The sequence below is a fragment of the Grammomys surdaster genome, unplaced genomic scaffold (genome assembly GCF_004785775.1).
Source record: "Grammomys surdaster isolate TR1022 unplaced genomic scaffold, NIH_TR_1.0 125059, whole genome shotgun sequence".
In the NCBI taxonomy this organism is placed as follows: domain Eukaryota; kingdom Metazoa; phylum Chordata; class Mammalia; order Rodentia; family Muridae; genus Grammomys; species Grammomys surdaster.
In genome coordinates this window covers 368,564-388,257 of record NW_021619966.1, presented here as the reverse complement: position 1 = coordinate 388,257, position 19,694 = coordinate 368,564, and the positions used below count along the sequence as shown (strand labels likewise).

The 19,694-nt window shown below is 37.0% G+C and overlaps 1 protein-coding gene and 1 pseudogene across 1 annotated transcript in view; one reads left to right on the top strand and one right to left on the bottom strand.

Annotated features, from left to right (window-relative positions):
* The window catches only part of LOC114636917 (netrin receptor DCC-like), a gene marked incomplete at its 3' end in the record, with an annotated part of 424,348 nt that extends 412,666 nt beyond the window's left edge, over positions 1-11,682 (bottom strand). Inside the window, exons 1-2 of the mRNA XM_028785013.1 lie at positions 11,619-11,682; positions 9,098-9,418 (exon numbers count right to left, since the gene is read on the bottom strand). Coding sequence (XP_028640846.1) covers positions 9,098-9,418; positions 11,619-11,682 — 385 coding nt within the window. The remainder of the gene's footprint in view (positions 1-9,097; positions 9,419-11,618) is intronic.
* A 737-nt stretch (positions 11,683-12,419) lies between these two features.
* Positions 12,420-18,118, top strand: LOC114636916 (annotated as a pseudogene).
* Positions 18,119-19,694: the final 1,576 nt, after the last annotated feature.

The window sequence follows — 19,694 nt, the reverse complement described above, 5'->3', positions numbered from 1 at the left end:
AGAGAGAGACAGAGACAGAGAGAGACAGAGACAGAGAGAGACAGAGAGACAGAGAGAGACAGAGAGAGACAGAGTGAGACAGAGAGACAGAGAGAAGAAAAGGCAAGTAAGTGGGAGGTATCTGTTCTGTATTGATGGTCACATATATTTGGTTGAGGCTGAGTTAGGTTGGAAACACATTGTGCAAACCTAATAATCTAGTGAGCATGAAGGGAGAAAAGACAGAAAGCGTCTCATATACTCACAGCATGCTGATGTCTGTCAAACTCAGAAATTGCATTTACTCTTTGATTCTTCTGAAGGAGTCATGGTGTTCTGGGAAATAATGTCAGAATTTAGCTACCTTCCAGCAGAGAGCCCCATAGCTCTATATGATCCACTTTATCCAGTGCCTTCATATAAAAGTTTTATGTAGAGAAAAATCCTACATTAAGAAACTGAGATAAATTCAGTGCAAAAGGATGCTCGTTGGATATTTGGAAGGTTTTCAAAGCAAGTCTTTTAAGTAAAACAAAACTGCTCTGACCTCTGGCACTAGCTAAGGTTTATGGAACCTTTGAAAGAATTGTTGGTTGTATCTGTGAGAATCAAAACTTTGTGTGTGCCTACATGAGTGTCTATGTATACTTAGTCTCAGCATATAATAAAGGACGTAGATCATATAGAACCTTGTATGTTATTTTATTGCTATGAAAAATGTGTTATTTTGTTTCTGTTTTGTGCTAAACTCCCAAATCTATATCCAAGTCAAGTCACTCTCTGTAATAAGAACATGCAGTGGCTTCAGGGGTCACAGGGACTCAGTTTCAATTATTCTCTCCCCTCTAATAGAAGACATATTTAATGATTATGGGACAAGTGGCCAATTACTTTTATTACTATAGATTACATAGATACAGATATAAATTAATAAGTGGACTATTAAGATAATAATTTTAGGAGACGTGAGTAATTATACTCATTACTTTTACTCAGCATTTTCAAATATATACATTATTGACTCTGATAGGAAATAAATAAGTGTGCTACTGTGTTTTTGCTTGGTCTTCGGGCCCTTTGCTGTTCATCATGACAAAAGAAAACTGAGATGACTTTGGTACTCTGCACACTGATATTGCCCACAGTCAGTTCCTGTTTATTCTTCTACTTGGAGAGCATTTTCTAGGTTTGAGTGACTTGCTATTGTTTAGAAAAAAATTTATATGTCATATAAACAAATACCTTCATTCAAAGATCTCCATGTAATTTTGTTGAATTGCTAATACTTGTCATAAAAATCTCAATGCCAGATCCTGATTTATAAAAGCATAAAAATGTTCTTCTTTACTGAACTTTTATTAGAGATGTAAAGATGTACAGTTTATGTTGCTTAGGCTAATTAGAGGTGGTTCACAAGAAATAGCACCATAACATAAGGTACTTTGCAAGCCAAGCACTGATGTTCTACAGTTTCTCTGTGAAATTAACGTGATCTAACTCTGCAAAGTATGTGATAAGATTTCCATGAAATGGGTGTATGAATCCATATCTTGGGAGGAGATATGTAAAAGATACAGGAAGTCTCTGAAGAAGCAGGCTGTGCTGAGTGTCTTCTAATTTATCACCATCGTACATGAGCTATTTTTGCAGATCGTATTTCCTGACCCTCATTCATTCCTTTCATAAATGCAGCAGAAAGCACAGCCACAGTCTCCCATCATGGATCCTCAACTCTTCCACTGGCAAGGCTCGTGTGTGAGGTAAGACTTTTCTTAAGCAAACATGACATTTTTTCTCATATCAATACCTCCTTTGTCACAGGGGGATAAGCCTCTGTGATAGACACAGGGATATCACAAGCCCTGTGATAGATGAATACCACATCTGAGATAAGTCTTGAAGATATGAATAGGAAAGAAAAACAAGAGGTCATTATCACCTGACTTACTTAGCTATTTCACCCTTTCCATTAGAACACCAGCAAAACCCACATCTTAACAGGAAACGTGAAGCACAGCATTCTTCCGAGGCAGATTAAATTTAGATGAGTAATTGATGATTAGCATTGCCACATGAATTAGAATTCATAACAATGCAAAAAAGTGAAAGACTGGTAGATATTTAATTTCGTTTTGTTAACTCCTCCACAGTGAAAGACCTAGGAAGTTCTCAGCCTCCATTTTTCTACTGGAGGAGATCTGCCCAGCCACTCAGGAATATGTTTTGATTCTAACTTATTACCATGGATAATTGAGAAACATAAAATTCTCCTCTTTAAAGTTCAATTATTTAAGTTCAGGGCAATATCAGTGATTACACAAGCTTTATTTGGCAATAATAATAATAATTAAAAAAAAACCTGTACACACAAAACAATTTCATTCATGTTCTTTCTCTTTTATGTTTTAACCACAAACTAGCGAGCGTATTTAGGTAAATTGGGGGATAATTAGTGATGTTAAAAATTATAGGGTAAGGCAAATTTATTTCCCTGCTCATCGATGGACAGTAAACAGCACTCCTGTGAGTGACAAATGGAAGGTTTACTCCTTGACAGAACCTTCCTAAAATAGACTTTTCAGAGATTCCAGGGCCCGAGGATACATTTTCCAAACTGCTTCACTGAATGAACTTGACCTTCTAGGCAAGATTCTTATATTTGCTCCCGTAGAGAAAAAGGAATATGAGCATTTTTTCTTGCTGTTTTCTTTATATAACATTTGAGTGACCCGAGGCAATGTATTTTATTCTCCTTCCCGTCAGACAAGCTTTTCTCCTGTTTCCTTTTAAGCAAGAATGGAAAGGTCAGGTTATCATTTCACAAAAGGCTCTTTCTAGCTTCTCTCACCATAATGTGCTTCCCCTAATTATTTCATAACTCATTTAAATGGGAGGCATTCTGGAAGGAACTCATAGAAACAACTCCTCAAGTAACTAATTATTTAAAAAAAAAACACAAGGGAATTTTAATTATAATGCCTGGGTTATTTAAAAGCAAAATGGAGCAGTTTGCATCTTGAAACATCTATTGTAAGAGAGAAGAAAGAGAAAACATCTCCCTGAATGACATAACAACAGAAGTAAATGCAATTTATTTGCTCTTTTATTGTCTTGGTCTTGAAGAAAGAGGACAAAAAAAAATATGCAGTCTTGGCTTGAAGCTTAAAATCACTTAAAAATAAAGCGTGTTCTTAGAAGACACATATGCTTACTTAACAAAGGCAGGTTCTCTATTTTTCAAGAGAGATTTATAATATATCTCTGTGGAATATCCAGCTTTGAGAGTAAAATCATCTAGAAGAAATTGTCATTTTTCCTCCATAGAATTAATGTTTTCAAGAAACAGATAAAGGATTGATAAGTACAAACAATTACTGACATTATTGTTTTTCCTCAGTTTGTATTTAGACAGCTTAAACAAATTTTTAAAATGCGTGCTTGTGTGATTAGTAAGGAGAATGTTATCCAGGGCCTTTAATAGCAGCTGTCTTGAGAAGCTAAGTTTTGTATCCTGTATTACAGAATTTTGTATCAGAGCCTGTTTTGTATCCTGTATTACAGAATTTCTGTACCAGTCTCTGTTCATAGAAAGTTATATAGCATCTTACATTCTCCTCTGTCTGCCAGCTTTAGCATTCATATCTATTAAGAAATATGTGTCAGGTCATACCAATAGATGCGTCTTCTGCACATCTGTATGTTGTTTTAATATGACTATATAAATGCTCAAACATTGACAAAAATCAAATCTTGCTGAACATACCACTGTCTCATCAATCTCGAGTCACAATCACTTTATTTGATTGGACTCTACCCAACTTCATTGCTAAGAATGTAAGGACAAGAAGATGTTTCTCTTAGGTTCCATCTGTGTACCTTGGAATCTACAGGGAATATGTGTGGACAATCAACTGTGTAAAAAGCAAGTTTGTGTGTGTGTGTGTGTGTGTGTGTGTGTGTTTGTGTGTGTGTTTGGCTATGTTTATATCAGTGAAAACTAAATTGCAGTGGATCTACTATGATTATTCACAGGAAGTTTGTGCATATCTTCTTTTCTTTAGTACTGAAATGAATGAGTTCCTAGAGGAAGAACACATATATGTGAAATTCAGAGTCTAAATCACCACAACACATCATGAGTCCAACTTCAGTAAACCTTTTATAGTTGAAAGGACATTAAGGAAACTAAGAAAATGATGCAGGATATTCATTAAAAGGGATTGTAACAATATTCTCTTTAGAGAGAAAGCTCCTGATGTGAACAATAAGATTTATATTAACAGCATTGACAGGATTATACATCAATAGGTCAGAAACAAATGTTTTAGCTTTGAAAACCATCATAGGTTGATTGAATTTATTTGAGATCTAAATTCAGGCTTGCTCACTTGTATTCACAGATGGCAATAGTAATTCTCAGATTTAAGGCTATAACATTCATTTACTGTGTTTGACTGTAGCCAGTGTTTCAGTCAACTTCTCAAGGGTTTTGAACTATCACTAGGATTATTGAAAAATTTCAGTTCATAACAATGATAAAGTAATAGTCACAATACTATCATGATTATAATTATTACTATATTGATAATACAATTCTTGCTAAGAGATAATCTACTCAGCACTACAACTTACAATATAGATAACATGTAAAGTGGCCACAGAGCTGATGTTTGGCATACAACCATGGGAACCAAGTTCCATCCCCAGAACCTATATAGATAAGGCACTATACCTATTGTTATTGTAGACTAACTTTTCAGCTCCAGTACAGTGATAGACAACAAGTGGATAGAACCCAAAGAGCAATACCCAAGTGTCCAAGTGAACTACCCATGCGTGCACCCACACACCAGGCACACAGTTGTCATAGCCAAAATCCAGACAGATAGTGTCAACATAGGAAGGAAAATCTGTGTCCTTGATTCTGTATATATTTATCGTGATATTTTGGGTCACAGAATTATCCCATGCTTTCATTTTGAAGTGGAACAGATATTTTAGCATAGTGCATTTTCTAATATTAAAGTCATCTAGAATTTTGTATAGTGTGAGGCAAAAGTGTTTTTGAAAAATCATGTCTGTATTGAATGACAATAGATCTAGAAGCAAAATTCTTTAATAATCCATTATTAGAATAATGCCTGTCCTACTATCTGATGGTTATTAAGCAAAGTTTGTTGAATGTAATAACTTGAAGAACACATAGCAAAAGTTTTCTCCACTTTGCTATAAGAAACATATTGATGCCCCATCAATGCATTTGATAAACTCATTGATTTATGAACTTCTTATTTCCTGTGATTAGAAAAGTCCATGTTATCTCTCCCATCATAAAACCTGTTTTTCGGGGGACGTGAATTTGTGTTCTTAGGCATGATTACACAAATTTGACTTAGATAATATCATTCCTTCTGGAGAGGTTGCTATGGTTTTGAACTGACAAGATAAGATAATTGAGATATACAAGTTGTTCTATCAAGAATATACCTATAAATGGGCAGCTTTAAGGGCACTTAAATCTGAGCAAGTACAGTAAAGAAGAAAAACAGAAGCAAAATAAAGAAGCAGGAAGGGAGAAGAGTGGTGTGGTAGATGCAGCCAATGGCCATGTCACCTTTGGCAGGATACATGCCTACAACTAAACACAATGGATGTGTTTAGGCAAAAGTTGGAAAGCATGGTTGAAAACAAAATGCAGCTTTGCTGCTCCCCTCAAGCTCAACTTTCTAGCTGTACTGAGATGGGCATAGCAAAGAAAGACTGCAGTCTCTTAGCTTAGAATGATGAGCATGAAAAGTCCCCACCCAAAGCCAAACCCAGTCAAGTTACTTTCAAATGGAGATTGGAGAGACACTTATTCTTTACTAATTGAACTCAAACATCACATTACAGAAAAAAAGCCCATCATTTTCATTAGCATGTTACATTGCAACCTTTGAAAAGATATTGCCTGTGATTGTGCAACCCCCCACCCCCATCTTCTCTATGCTCTTTCCCTCTCCAGCGAAGTGTGTACTCAGGATTTAAGGAGCACTCGAGAGGTTCCTAGAAATAGAATGAATGGTGCATGGCAAGATGACTGCATAAAGTGTTCCAGCTGATCAAAGAGTGATTTCATTTGCCACTTTTCCGTTTATAAAAACAAAACAACAAGAACAAGCCAACATTTTGAGCGAGTAAAATCAGAAGAGGGCCATTGCTTACACAGATTTTACACTGTACCTGAGGGTACACAAGAGCTATGTTTTGGTTTTGCTTGTCGTTTTGTTTTTTTTTTTAATTTTTCTTGCCCAGACAAAGCTGACTCTTACCTTTTTAGTGGTAACTGGTTTATTGACTGCTAATGCTTTAAAAATAAGATTAGATCAGGACTATGGTCTTTATTGCAAGGAAGATATATGCCCCTTGTGAATTCTAGTGGCTTGGCAATCGTAACCTCAGCAGACATAACATTGATGTATTCCGTGTTGCTGAACAGCATGGTAAGTGTTTAAAATGCTGTGAAGAGCCTTATTGCATCGAAATGATACAATCTAATATGAGACTGCACCTCAATGACTACATCCTTGAGCCTACCCTTCCACAGAATACTAAAGGCAAAGCCACTTTATTTTAATATCTCACAGGAAGGAATCATTCCTCACTTCACAACTGAAACAGTGAAAACATAAAACTGAGCCTGGATTGTAGAGAAATAGAAATTGTAACATTCAGGACATTCTCATTAGCAGTATAGGGAGAGTTGCCTTTTGTAACAGGGAATCAAAATGACAGCTTGCTTCATTCCTATTGTCAGAGCAACTTTGGCCCTTTGGAGAGTTGATGGGAAGGGTCCACAAGTCCAGAAATGGACATGCTACAGAAAGTCAAGGTGCATGTCCCTCTCCCCAGATATAAAAACTCTCCCTAATTCTCAGTATGTATCCCACAGGAACCTCTTAATCAATCACAATTATTACTAAATTCACATCCTCCCTATGAGTTATATACACCAATGAAATTCCAAAAGATCATCTCTCACCAGTTCCAGGTATCTTAAACAAGATATCTTCCCACCTGTCTCTTTAGGACAGTGGTTCTCAATCTGCGGGTCATGACCCCTTCTGGGTGGACTGACCTTTTTCACAAGGGTCTCCTATTAGATATCCTACATATTAGATAGTTACATTACAATTGTAACAGTAGCAAAGTTAGTTATGAATTTTATGGTTGGGGATCACCAAAATATGAGGAACTGAATTAAAGCGTTGTAGCAATAGAAAGGATGAGAACCACTGCCATAGGATGTCATTACTAAACCAGGCAGGGTACCTCTCAGTATGATGGAACAAGTCTTACCAGGCTGCTGAAAGGTTTCCAAGAACATAGGACTTACAAATGTCAAATCCAGGTCATTCTAAGGCAAATCAGAATGGCTGGCCATTATTCTACTGGTAGCCAATTACCCAGCCGAATACATCACCTGAGGGAACTGCATATGGATGAGCCTACTTTAGTTTTCTGTAACAAAATATCATAAATTGAGTAGTCTATCTATGATAGGAATTCTTTCTAATAGTTATAGAAGCTGCTCTTCCGAGATTAGAGGGTCAGCACTATTTGGTTCCCTTATAGCTCCTTCCAGGAATCACCCCCATTGACTTGCTATTTCCACAGGTCATGAAGCATGTTTTAGCTTACTATATGTCCCCTTTTGGAGGCACTATCTCTTCAAAGGCTACATCACAGTTAAGACATTACAGACGCTAGTAAAAACAATGATGTGATAACTCTACACATGTATCTAGTACTGCATGGGCAACCGAAAATGCTCAGAAAACTGAAAAGTTGGAGCAGATACAGCAATATCCTGGGTCTCAAAAACACCCTCCTCAGTTAAGTTAATTTATGCATATTTTTGATATCCATAGATGAAAAAAAGTGTACATCTTATCCTTTGGAATTGAGCTAGGCATGTCAATAAGGGTGCTGCCCTTGAAAGTACTAATGGGACGTTTTTATTTCTCACTTGAGGTCTACGTTATGGACTAGGACACTGATTGAAATAAAATATACTGCTGTCAGGCCTTACAGCATTGATTTTATGAATGTTTAACACGACTGAGTCTGTAAAATAGAATTGATTAGGGTGTATTTTTTCTAAAATCTTATTAAAAAGTGTCCACCCATTCATGCAAGTGGTGAGTCCATATGAGTCAGCTTTCTTATAAAAGAAGATTACATAAAGCTGTGCACCCTGCTGAGCTGCACCTGCTGGTTTGATTTGTTAACTGAAAAAGAAAATTTAGTAGAAAGACCATGTGATATGAGTCATGTAATCTGCTTTTAGTTCACTTACAAATGTGCATTGTTGGTAGAAAAACTAATATGTGGCATTATGGATGTTTCTCAGAAAGCTAAAAATAGATGCAGCATAAGAACTATAAGCATGTCACCAGGTCCATTATCACCTAGGGATGAAGTTAGTGAGATGGTCGGATGTCAGTAACCCCATAACTCCCGCAGTACTAACTACAATGCCTATTTAGAATCATTCTTCATGGTCATCAGCAGACATGAGATACATGAACAAGGGAACAGCATCAACCCACAAAAAGGAAGCATTCTGTTACTTTAGACCACTTGTTGAACCTGGAACATATTACGCTAAGGAAAAATATGTAAAAAAGGAAAAGAGAAATACTATACGTTTTCATTTACACATGGAATCTAAATTATTGAACTCAGAAAACAGGATGAAAATCAGGAGAAGCTTGGTGGGTTAGAAGGGTGAGGTATGAATGGGTCCGTGGGTTACAGTTGTACAGAGTATTAAACTGAAGAAGAAACATAGATATTCTAGACTGATGGTTCAGCATAGTAACAATATTTATAATTGTAATGTGTGCTTTGCCATTGCTAAAAGAGTAATTTCAAATGTTCTCACTAAACAAAAAGTATGTAAAGTTAGCCTGATATAATTGCAAACGACTGTACTATAGCTTATAGATTGTAACTGTTTGAAATAAGAATAATACATCTTAAAATGTACATTTATTGCTTTTACAAGGATTATTTCTCATTCCTACAAAAGATCAAAGAGATAAAAAAAGTGAGAGAGAAGAAAATATCTACATACCTGCTACCGTAACTTTTGCTGTCCGACTAATAATTGAGCCAGAATCTCCTAAGGATGCTTCACATTGGTAAAGTCCTTCATCTGGCTTATGATGTCTGGAATGAAGTATGTTTTGTATCAGCAGAGACCCATTAGGTAGTTGCTGCTTTCTGTCATCCATACCCAAGGCTAGGATAAGGCCATCTTTCTTCCACTTGATGACTGGAACTCCGCGGTCAGACTCTGCAGAACAGTTGAGCAGGATGTTTCCTCCCCGCATTGTGACAGCATCAGAAGGTTCAGACACAAAATGAAGTGATGTGAAAGGTTTAATTTGGAAACCTGGAAGAAGAGAGGAGAAGGGAACTAAATCTATGCAGTCTGAGAAGTTGCAAGTTCAGTTTCTCCAACATTTCATCACAAATCATAGTTTTCAAAAAGCAGTTGTTTTTCTTGTTTTGTTTTTCCCTCCAATTATAGATAAATTTAAGAGCAGAAATTCTGTTAAACATAAGACAAATAATTATGTGAGCAACAATTAATGAAGCAATTAGCCCTGAAAATATTACTAGAAAAGAAATAATTCATAAGCTATAAATAAGAATATTACTACACCATTCATTACTTGAAAACTTTAGACAGTCGTAATTAGTATTTGCCACATAAAATCAGAAGATGTTAAGTCTGACAAGTCAATAGGACGATAGCTAAGATATGGTGGACCTGATTAATCCTATTATCTGCATTTTAGTATGATGTTTATTAGTATTCTGATAATTTCAAGGCCTTGACAAGTTCTCAGGAGGTCAGAGGGTTTGTTCACTTTGCTCAGACAGTTATGAACCTAAGCCACTCAAGTCAAGACATTTCAATTTTGACAATCTCTGAGGCTAACAGCTCTACAATTTTCCTTGGTGTTTTCTTTTCAACATTGGATCATTGCAAAACTTTAACTGTACTTTCTGGCCACTATTTTATTCCACTTTCTCCTGAACCACTTTGCATCAAAAAAGACATGTGATGATCAATTTCACGGAAGTGTTCCTTTATTCATTTAAAGCTACATTTGGTTTCATAAAAAATACTCATAAATCAAGCTGTAGCTTTCATTTTTCTCATGTTGACAACCACAAATTCTTTAGCATTTTTAATATTCTGGGAGAGGAATACTGTTGGTTATTTTGGGAAAACTTGCCAGCTTTCTGTGATTTAAATGGCAGACATCTTAATTAATGTAATTAGTATGATTACATTAATGTATTAATTAATGTAATTAGTATGATTAGTATGAATCATGAGATGACCCAAGTTGGCTCTCATGGTCAGAATCATTCCTGATTTTCAAGGAAGACACAGGTACTGCATCTGTTTTCTCCCAGGATTCCAAGACCACACCCCCCAGTGTTTCTAAAGCTAGATCTCAAGTCTGAGGCATGCCCAGGGTACTGCATCACCATGTTAAGTCCATGCTACCACTCACTTACCCAAGGAAAACATCTAAAACCTTGCTCAAACTCATATTGATTACAAAATCATAGTAACGCTAGAGTGATAAAGGACCCTGATGTCTCCAATCTGATCCTGTCAGGGCCAACTAAAGATCTTTCCCATACAGATCAACTTTTGTGTGCCCAGCTCACTTATAAGGAAGAAGTCTGTTTCTCTAATAGAAAGTACCTCAGATTGAGAATCTGAGTCTCTAGCTTCTTATCCTGTCTATATACTGTAAATATGTGCATTCCTAAATGTCACATTTATGTCATTTTATGTCCTCAGAACTCAGATCCTTCTCATGCAAAATGGAAGTATTCATGACAATAGAAGATCTTTCTATTTTGTAATAGAAGAGCACCTGTTTTGGAAAGGATTGGCACAAGAATGAGTTGAGGAAATCTATCAAGGGAACCTACGAAGTTTACTGAGCTGCAGGTAGATTCTAAGTCAATTGCAACCTTCTCATTTATAAGAAGGAGACACTTTCTAGCAAATACCTGGCTGGAGGTGCACTGAGGGTGGGAAAGCATACAAGAGTTCTAATGTTATTGAATGTCAAGATGTTCCATCAGAATAATGTCCACAATTTCCATTTAAGTAGCATTAAAACAGAAGAAATAAATTTAGAATGGAAGACTAGGCAACTATATTAAAAAAACATTTATTGCATTTTTGTTCTACCCGGGGCCTATATTTTAAACTCAACCTCATGCTGAGTACATTATTTATGTCACAGAGCACATAATACATTTAGCACAGCTGTTTATGACAGCATGTTAATGAGCATATTGTGCCCATTATCACAAATAAATAATCTCCTTACTCTAAAACAGGAGGCTATGACAGTTTTCAGTGCCGTGAGTACATGGTTTAGGGAAGTTAAGTAAAGATTAATTTTTCTGTAATACAATTACCCTTGCTGCTTGTTGGTAATTTGAGCTTTTTTGTACTCCTTATAACAATTATCCTTTAAATATATGGCTTTGAAATTACGAAAGCTCTTTGCTCTCAGGAGCTTGTCTTACTTAATATTTTAGAAAAGACAGACCCAAAGTGAGAAGACTTATTCGAGACATAACAAATGACGTTAATATCAATGTTTCAGCATACATGATGCTAGGGCTGTCTCTAACCCTCTTGTAAGGTGCCTCACATGTCTAAGAAATAATCCATTAATGTATCAACTACTGGTAATATAGATTAGCAACTTCTCATTTTCTCCTAACATGTTTAAATATGGGTTTTGTAGTAGCTTCAACTGGAGCGATAGACAACAGGAGGGGAGAGATAAAGGTCAACAAAAACACTAAGAATGTTCAGAGAAACCACAGGGAAACATAATATTTTGTAAACTAACTTTAAATCAATTGTATATGTGTGTATACATATATATATGTTTATATACATGTATATTAATGGAGTCATGCCACATGAGTAGTAATATTCCTATTAAGAGCCATGAGCTCTCTAACGATATTCCCAGTCCCAGGCATGAAAACCTGATCAGTTCTCATCTGGTTGGTTGGAGGAAAATATAAGGGTCTTAAAAAACAGGATGAGCCATATCTATTTCTGTTAGCTGTAATGGTTTACATGAGAAATGTCTCCCATAGGCTCCAGTATTTTAACACCTTGTCCATATCTGATGGAGTTGTTTGGGGAGCTTTAGGACATATGGTCTTCCTAGAGAAAATGTGTCACTGGGGGTGGGATCTGAGTGCCTACATTCTCATCCTACTTCTAGTTTGCTCCTCTGCTTTGCATTTGAAGTTTAATGGGACTTCCCAGCCTCCTGTTCTAATTTTGTGGTTTGCCACTTGCCCACTTGCCGCTATGGCTGCCTGCCGCAATGGATTCTTATTCTTCTAGAACTGTAAGTCAAAATAAACATTTACATAAGGAAGTTGCCTATGCTTATGATATTTTATCACAGAAGCCAAAAAGTAACTAATACAGTTGACTTCTTGAATGTAAGACTCTATTGCTGAAGACACCACAAACTTTGAGTACGGAATTTGGAAACCTTGACCTGGAATTGATCTAAAAGCCTCATCCCTGAGCACTGGAACTCCTCATAGCAGAAGACACTGTGCAAGCTGCCAAGGGAGAGAAACTGTCAGGAGACTTCCCAGCTGCAAAGTCTGAGAACCATGACAATGACTGGCCTAGCAAGGTCCCTCAAATAGACTGTCACTAATATCTTGATAACCAACAGCTATCTGTTTAAAACTAGGAACTTCTCAGTGGGAGGGAAATGGTGCCTTATCATTTAATGTTAGCCCACTAACCATAGTGCTTTGAGAGGTTATAAACCTGAAAGGAGATCCTACTATCATTTTCCAAAATCAGCATGATGTTTAGCCGTATTCTAAACAGATTTCATTATACCCACAGATAAGTGCAGTTTTAGCTTTCGTCAAGGATGTTTCTATATTCAATAGGTGAAGACAAGTACAGAGAGACACAACTGCCCAGAATGTGGAATAAAGGGACTACGGGGTACCCAGCCACCACAGATACATCTGTAACTCAAGTCTGCCACCAAAGGCTCAGGGAATAATGAATCACAGAGCAGTGGGGAGGAAAGATGACAAGAGCCAGGGGCCTGGTATGTCTGCTGCTTGATTGTTTCTCCTCCCCGGTATAATTGGGAAAATGTACGCAGGAAATATGATTGCATGAACATGGTGGCATGATGGCATGAGCTGACACACCAGTGGAGGAAGGGAAAATTCCACATGGTCTCACCCCTAGAAGTTTACCTATAAGAAGCCAGTGTTGCTGAGATCCAGATTCTGTGACTTTAATTATTCCAAACCTTATTTTTAATGAAGCTTCTTAAAAACTTTAACCTCCCTTGGAGCCCACTATCCACCAGAGGTTGTGGAAAAGAAAGAATATGGAGAATGGGGGAAGTGGACCTGTTTAGTAATGTTCTTTGGAGCAACTCTCATCTGTGTTGTCTGGAAATCGGCAGCTCAGTTCACAGGTTCTTAGGCAGCGGCAGCTTGTTCTACTCCCCAAAACTTTACAGATACACCAGCAGTCTAGTTTGGTAGAGTTGGCTTAGTGACAGCGGTGACTCAACCTAGCAGAGACAGTCAAGCCTCAGCCTTGGCTCAAGTCAGCAGGAGGGATGAACAGGAACAACAGGAAAAATCCTCCCCTGTGCCTCTCTCAGGGAAATGAAGATCAGCAAAGACTTGAGACCGCGACCCATAAGCTTTGCACAGCTAGCTGGAGCAGCATGCCAATCTCTGTCTCTGTCACTGTCCATCCATCCAGTCCTATTTATATCCTCCAAACATCACGTGTCCTTCATGGGCCTTGCTGCAGCATAGCTCTTCCCTCAGCACAGGTCTTGCCTCAGCATGTACATCCAACCAGCCCGAGTCCTTGGGAACGAAAAGGGCAACAAACTGCAGTACTCCACCAGAAGTTTTATTTTGGTGCATTTCTCTCTATGGTGTCCAGACAAATGTAGCTCAACTATGCAATGTAAGGCAGACCAATACATGTGTGTTGTTAGCAGAGAATCTTTCATCACATGTCCTTGCACGTGCTTGCTTTAGCAGAATATTACTTCTCCTGTGTCTGCTTCAGAGAAACAGTCCTTCATGAATTTGCCTTGTTCTTTCACATCTATGTCCACTTTAACGAAATGTTTCCTTCGAATGTTTGCCCCAACAAAACATCATTGAAACAACTTTCCAAAGAACCCTTAGGTTTCCACTTCAAGATTCTTCCAGAAACAAGTAACTGCATGATTTGTTCAGTTACAAGTGGACAGCTCTAGATACATGTGCATATGAGCACTGATAAGTGGAATCACTATGTTATATGGCTATGTGTACATGTGTATACATGTAACATAATAAATAAAGAAGATATCATGAATTTTTGAAGTGGAGAGATGATAGAGTAAGGGAGAAGGGGGCAGGAGTGATGTAAATGCAGGGCTCATGAGTGAAGGTATTAAATAAAAGTGGGTCTCTAACTTCTGCCCTCTCCAAATCTTGACTTGAGTAAATCTTTAGCCAAACATAAGTGAAAGATTTTATATATATATATATATATATATATATATATATATATATATTACACATATAGGTATATATATTTATATACATATATGTATATACATATACATATTCCCTTCCCATATATATATATATATATATATATATATATATATATATATATATGTATGTATGTGTGTGTGTGTTTCACAACTGATGAATTTTTCCATCATCCATATGTTTTATCTTTTAAAAATTTTCAGCCTAGGGGTTACGTTGAGCAGATAAGTAGTGTCTGTTTTTTTTTTTGTTTTTTTTTTGTTTTGTTTTTTTTTGCAGAAGAGGGCCTATTCTTTGAAGATGATTCTAAGGAGAATCATCTTAGTTTAGTTTCTTCAGATGTAAAAACAAAAAGAAGCAAAAAAGTTTTATTAGATATTCTTTGTAGTCAAATTGTCAGAATTTATATTCACAAGGAGAAACAACATATGGGCATGTCTTTGAGAGTCTTTCTCAGAGGAATTAGCCGAGATGGGTAAAGCCAGTTTGTATATGGTTGGGTATATCCCTTAGAAAAGGAGACCAGACTGACTAAAATGGAGAGGGGATATCAGAAAGTTAGACTTGCAGTTACATCTCCAACCACCTCTTTCTTGCACATCAACATGCACCAAGCTAAGTCAACCTTCTCACTGTTGCCACCATGCCTCCCACTCCCATGTCAGACTGTAAATTCCTCTGAACTGTGAGCCAAAATAAATGTTTCCTCCATAATATTGGGGGGGGGGCTAGGTATTTATTTGCAGCAAGAAAAAGTGGATAAAACTTACAAGTTCTTTAAAGTTATATTGAATATTTAGAGGTAGAAATTGTACTTAAATCAGTTTTAGAAACTCTCCTAAATAATTCAGGGTTTGACCTGTTTTTGTAAGTTTATATCCCTTTGTGCTTGATCTCCTTACCGTGTCATATTCTTGCTCATACCAAATCCCAGTGAGTCATATAGGCAGGCTAACCTAGAATGGTTGTATGATATTTTATCTACAATATCAAACATTGTTGAGTGTGAAAAATAATTCCCAGTAGAATCAGAAATCTTGTTCTGAGTCCACAGTGTGAAAGCTTGCAGTTAAGACCGTGAAAGGTAAAAGACAAATTGATGAAAAGCAGCACAGACGTGAAATGAAGTTTCTGAAAGTGCCCAAGATTAGAAAATGTCACACAAATCCCCACAGAACTGCTTTGCATAATTTCATCTATTTTAAATCACATATACTTTAAGATGCTCAGAGGTTTTGATGGTGCCCAAATCCTCAGAACTGAGCCAGATAACCCTGGCACCATCACCATTCCTTTAAACAAAGAAATGTATGTTGACAGAAATTAAAATAATTTTGTGAAAGATATATCCTACCTTGGGATCCCCAGACATCAGGGATATGTGGCACAGCAACTCTGGTCTTTAGTTCTGACAAAATTGTAAAATAATTTCAAGGCTATGAATTGAATTTGGGGATAAAAATCCACTACAAGAATCAACAGAACTAAACATACATGAATATCATGAGGGTTCAGTAGATAAAAATGTAAAGTTTGGAATAAGTTTCATACTAGCAAAGTCAACACCACGTGGAGACATGCTAAAACTATAGTCATAGACAGTGCAAAGACCTATCAATCAACAATGTTTGGGGGAGGTGTGCCTAGCAACCTGTATTTGGTAGTCCTTTCAGGGGACTCACAAGTAACTGAAGCTTAAGAACTCTGTTCACAAACAGCGAGGTCATGGCGTTCCCCAGAAAACTCATTCACAACTACACACACACACACACACACACACACACACACACTCATTTCAAATCTCTTTAAAAGGCTGAAGAAAGATGAGGAAGGAGAACCAGGACATAGGCCAACATTTACAGTATCAGAGCTCCCTTTTTCCTAACCAGAACTTTGCTGAGGTTCCCCCTCCCTGTTCCTACCCCCAACAAAACCTTTTATTAAGTAGAAAACAAAATTCCCACTTTGAGCAAAACTTATACAAACAGCTATTAAATGTGTCTTTTGAAGAGTTGTAACAGTGACAATTCCCTCCTAAAAAAGGTTTTCATTAATGAGATATTTTGTATGGACTTCACTCCCCTACCTCTCTTGTAATTGATTCTAACTCAGCAGTATAATTGGGGTTTTCTAGAACATTAGGGTGTCAGACATATAACTGGATGATGTGTCTATTAGTCCAATCTAGTGTCAAGATGACCAAACCACAATCATGCTTATTTTGTGTAGTCTGAGGAGCACTCTCTGAACTTCATATTGACCTGAGACTAATATCAGATAGTTCAGACAGAAAATGTGTCTATTCACCAAAGACTCAGCACAAGGGAAGTGAGTCAAAGTGAATCCAGGTAAGGCCAGGATATCTGCACAAATATTTTTAAATAATCAAGTAGCTCAACTTATTTTCCAATAAAAAAAAACCTGTTGGAAATTGGAATAAATTACTTTTTATAAAACACAAGCAACATCATAATCAGCATATACTATTGGATTCAGAGCCCATGGGCAGTGAGTCTTTGCTCTTCACTACAGCAATTTTAGCATTTTATACTTCTTTGAGAAACAAGGCATAAATAATATTCAGAGTACTTCATCATCTGTTAAAAACACTGTACTCATTCTAGCTCTTGAGAGAGACTAATAGATTCTAACACCAAAAAACTTTAGTTTCCCTTACAAAGAAAGAGGATTCAGAAATGAATTTGGTATATGGTATTTATCCCTGAATGTAAATAATGCAAAGAAAAAATATTCCTGGTAGAAAATCACATGCATGTTTTAGTAAGGAATCATTGAAATGCAGAGATGAACAAACGTTTAAAAAAAAGTTTAAAGGAAAAAACTTTATCCTCCATTAGAGCTGCTGGATTTAGTTCACAAAATTAAGGATAAAAATTATATGTAGATTAACCATACTAAAGTGAATAGTCTTTTGCCATAATGAATATATCTTAAGCCTTAGGAAAAACAAATACTGATAGATCTACTACACTAAAATATTATGTTTTGTTTAAACATTCAAATTTATTATTTTTTATGTGTTTTGATTTTCTTATTATTATTTCCTTTTTTTCTAGTTTACTTTCCTGACTTTTCATTTCTTTTCTTTTTCTCCCTTCTTTTCTTTTTTCTCGTTTCTTTTCCTTTCTTTTTTCTTTTCTTTGTGTATATGGCTGTTTTGCCTAATGTATGTCTGTGTACCACTGCATGCCTAATGTGTTCAGAGATCTAGAAGAAGGTGTCAAATTTTTTGGATTACAAACAGGTTATAAGCTTTTCTGTCATTGGCCCTCTATTGGCAAGATTCCAGCAGCTTTACTGGAGTCACCCATAGAAGCTCTTCCAGGGATCTTGCTCTTGCATGGTTTCCACTATTCTCCATGTTCTGATTTGGCAATATGGACTAAATGTGTGCCATCAGTGTGGCCTTCAGTACATTACAGACATAGGGTTCATTAAGTTGGACTAAGGAAATTTGGATGGATTTTAAGACCATCTACCTAAGCAAACAAGACCATGCAAGTCTTTGTACATAAACAATCAAGCCAAGAAGCAAGTAAACAAACAAATAAAAAGCCTTTAAGACGTTCAAAAATAAAAGAATAAATCAAAATAGTTGTGAACTATTGTTGATACCTGGGAATTAAACCTAGGTTCTGTACAGTAGAAATGCATACTTTTAAAAATGAACTGTGTCCTTAGTCCCAAAGTGTGTCAGTTTTAAACATGGAGCTTTTCATAATATGCTCACATAGGAATCTCAAGTTTAACTTGAGATATTGGTATTGTAGAGGGAAAAGTTATGGATACTGGATATATAGAATCCTTTTTAGACATAAAATATTTTTTAGGCTTTCTTTACAAAGACATGGAGGCATGAAGCAGGTTGGAAATGTAGACAGACTGGCTAGAATGCAATTTAGCCAGGTGTAACCAAGCTGAGAACCATAGTGACAGGGCAAGGCCGAAGTAACAGGGCAGGACCACATTCTTGGGAAAGATAAGCGTACAGAGAGTTTTCACCTGATCCTGACTCACGTAGGTTGGGTTCCTTTGGAATGTTCCACTATTTTTATGTTATACCACCCTAGCAACCCCCTCACCCCCTTCCCATTCCTTGGTTTGTGGTTTTTCCCTATAAAAACTCCTTTCAAACTGGCTATCGTGGTCAATTCAGCTCCTGCGTGGGCATACGAATTGACCGGCAGCTAGTTGTCACACCCTAATAAATAACCTCGCAATTGCTCCGGTGCATGGTGTCTCGAGCAGATTACTGGGTGATCGCGACTTTCTGAGACTCGAGAGAGGGTTTCCCCTCTGCGGAGGTCTTCAGTATACTCTGTTTTATCTGACCAGTCTGTCTTCTATAAGATTCTTTTCTTAGCACAGAGTAAAAGTAAACAAGTATCATATAGATGCACATAATCCAGCATAATGATCCAAGAGATGTAAAGAAGACTGAACTTGTGGGATGCTACCATGAGTAAATAAGGGAGTGATTTTAGTGTCAAGTCATTCACTGACATCATGCATCAAGACCAAATATCTCCCAGAGAGGTTGTTGGACCCAATTTGCTCTTCACATGGTGGGCTCTATTTTTTTCTCCCTTTACAAGACAAGAACAAGTTTTGGAAATAGAAACATAAGATGTGTAGTTCAAAAGCAACAGCCCCAGCAAAAATCTCTCAGTCAACCCACCAGAGGATCCATATCAGAAATTCAGGGCACATAGTATCTTCTGTAAGCAGAGGAAGCTTTGTGCAGATCTGAGTTTTCCATAGGGCAAAAAATGTGCCTGAGGCAACTCTCAGAGTTTCCTCTGGCGAAATCCAATGGTGAAGAAGTATGATAAGAGCCACATTTGAGTGATGAGTAACTTTCTCAGCCCTTTTCTGCTTCAAGGGCTAATTCTCTTAAGTCTCAGCTCAATTTGTGCTGTGTGATACTGGAGAAATTATAATGGATTTCTTTTTCTTTCTGTTCAACAGGTAACACAGCCTGACATCTAGGTTATCATTTCCCAGACCCATCCAAAATTAACACT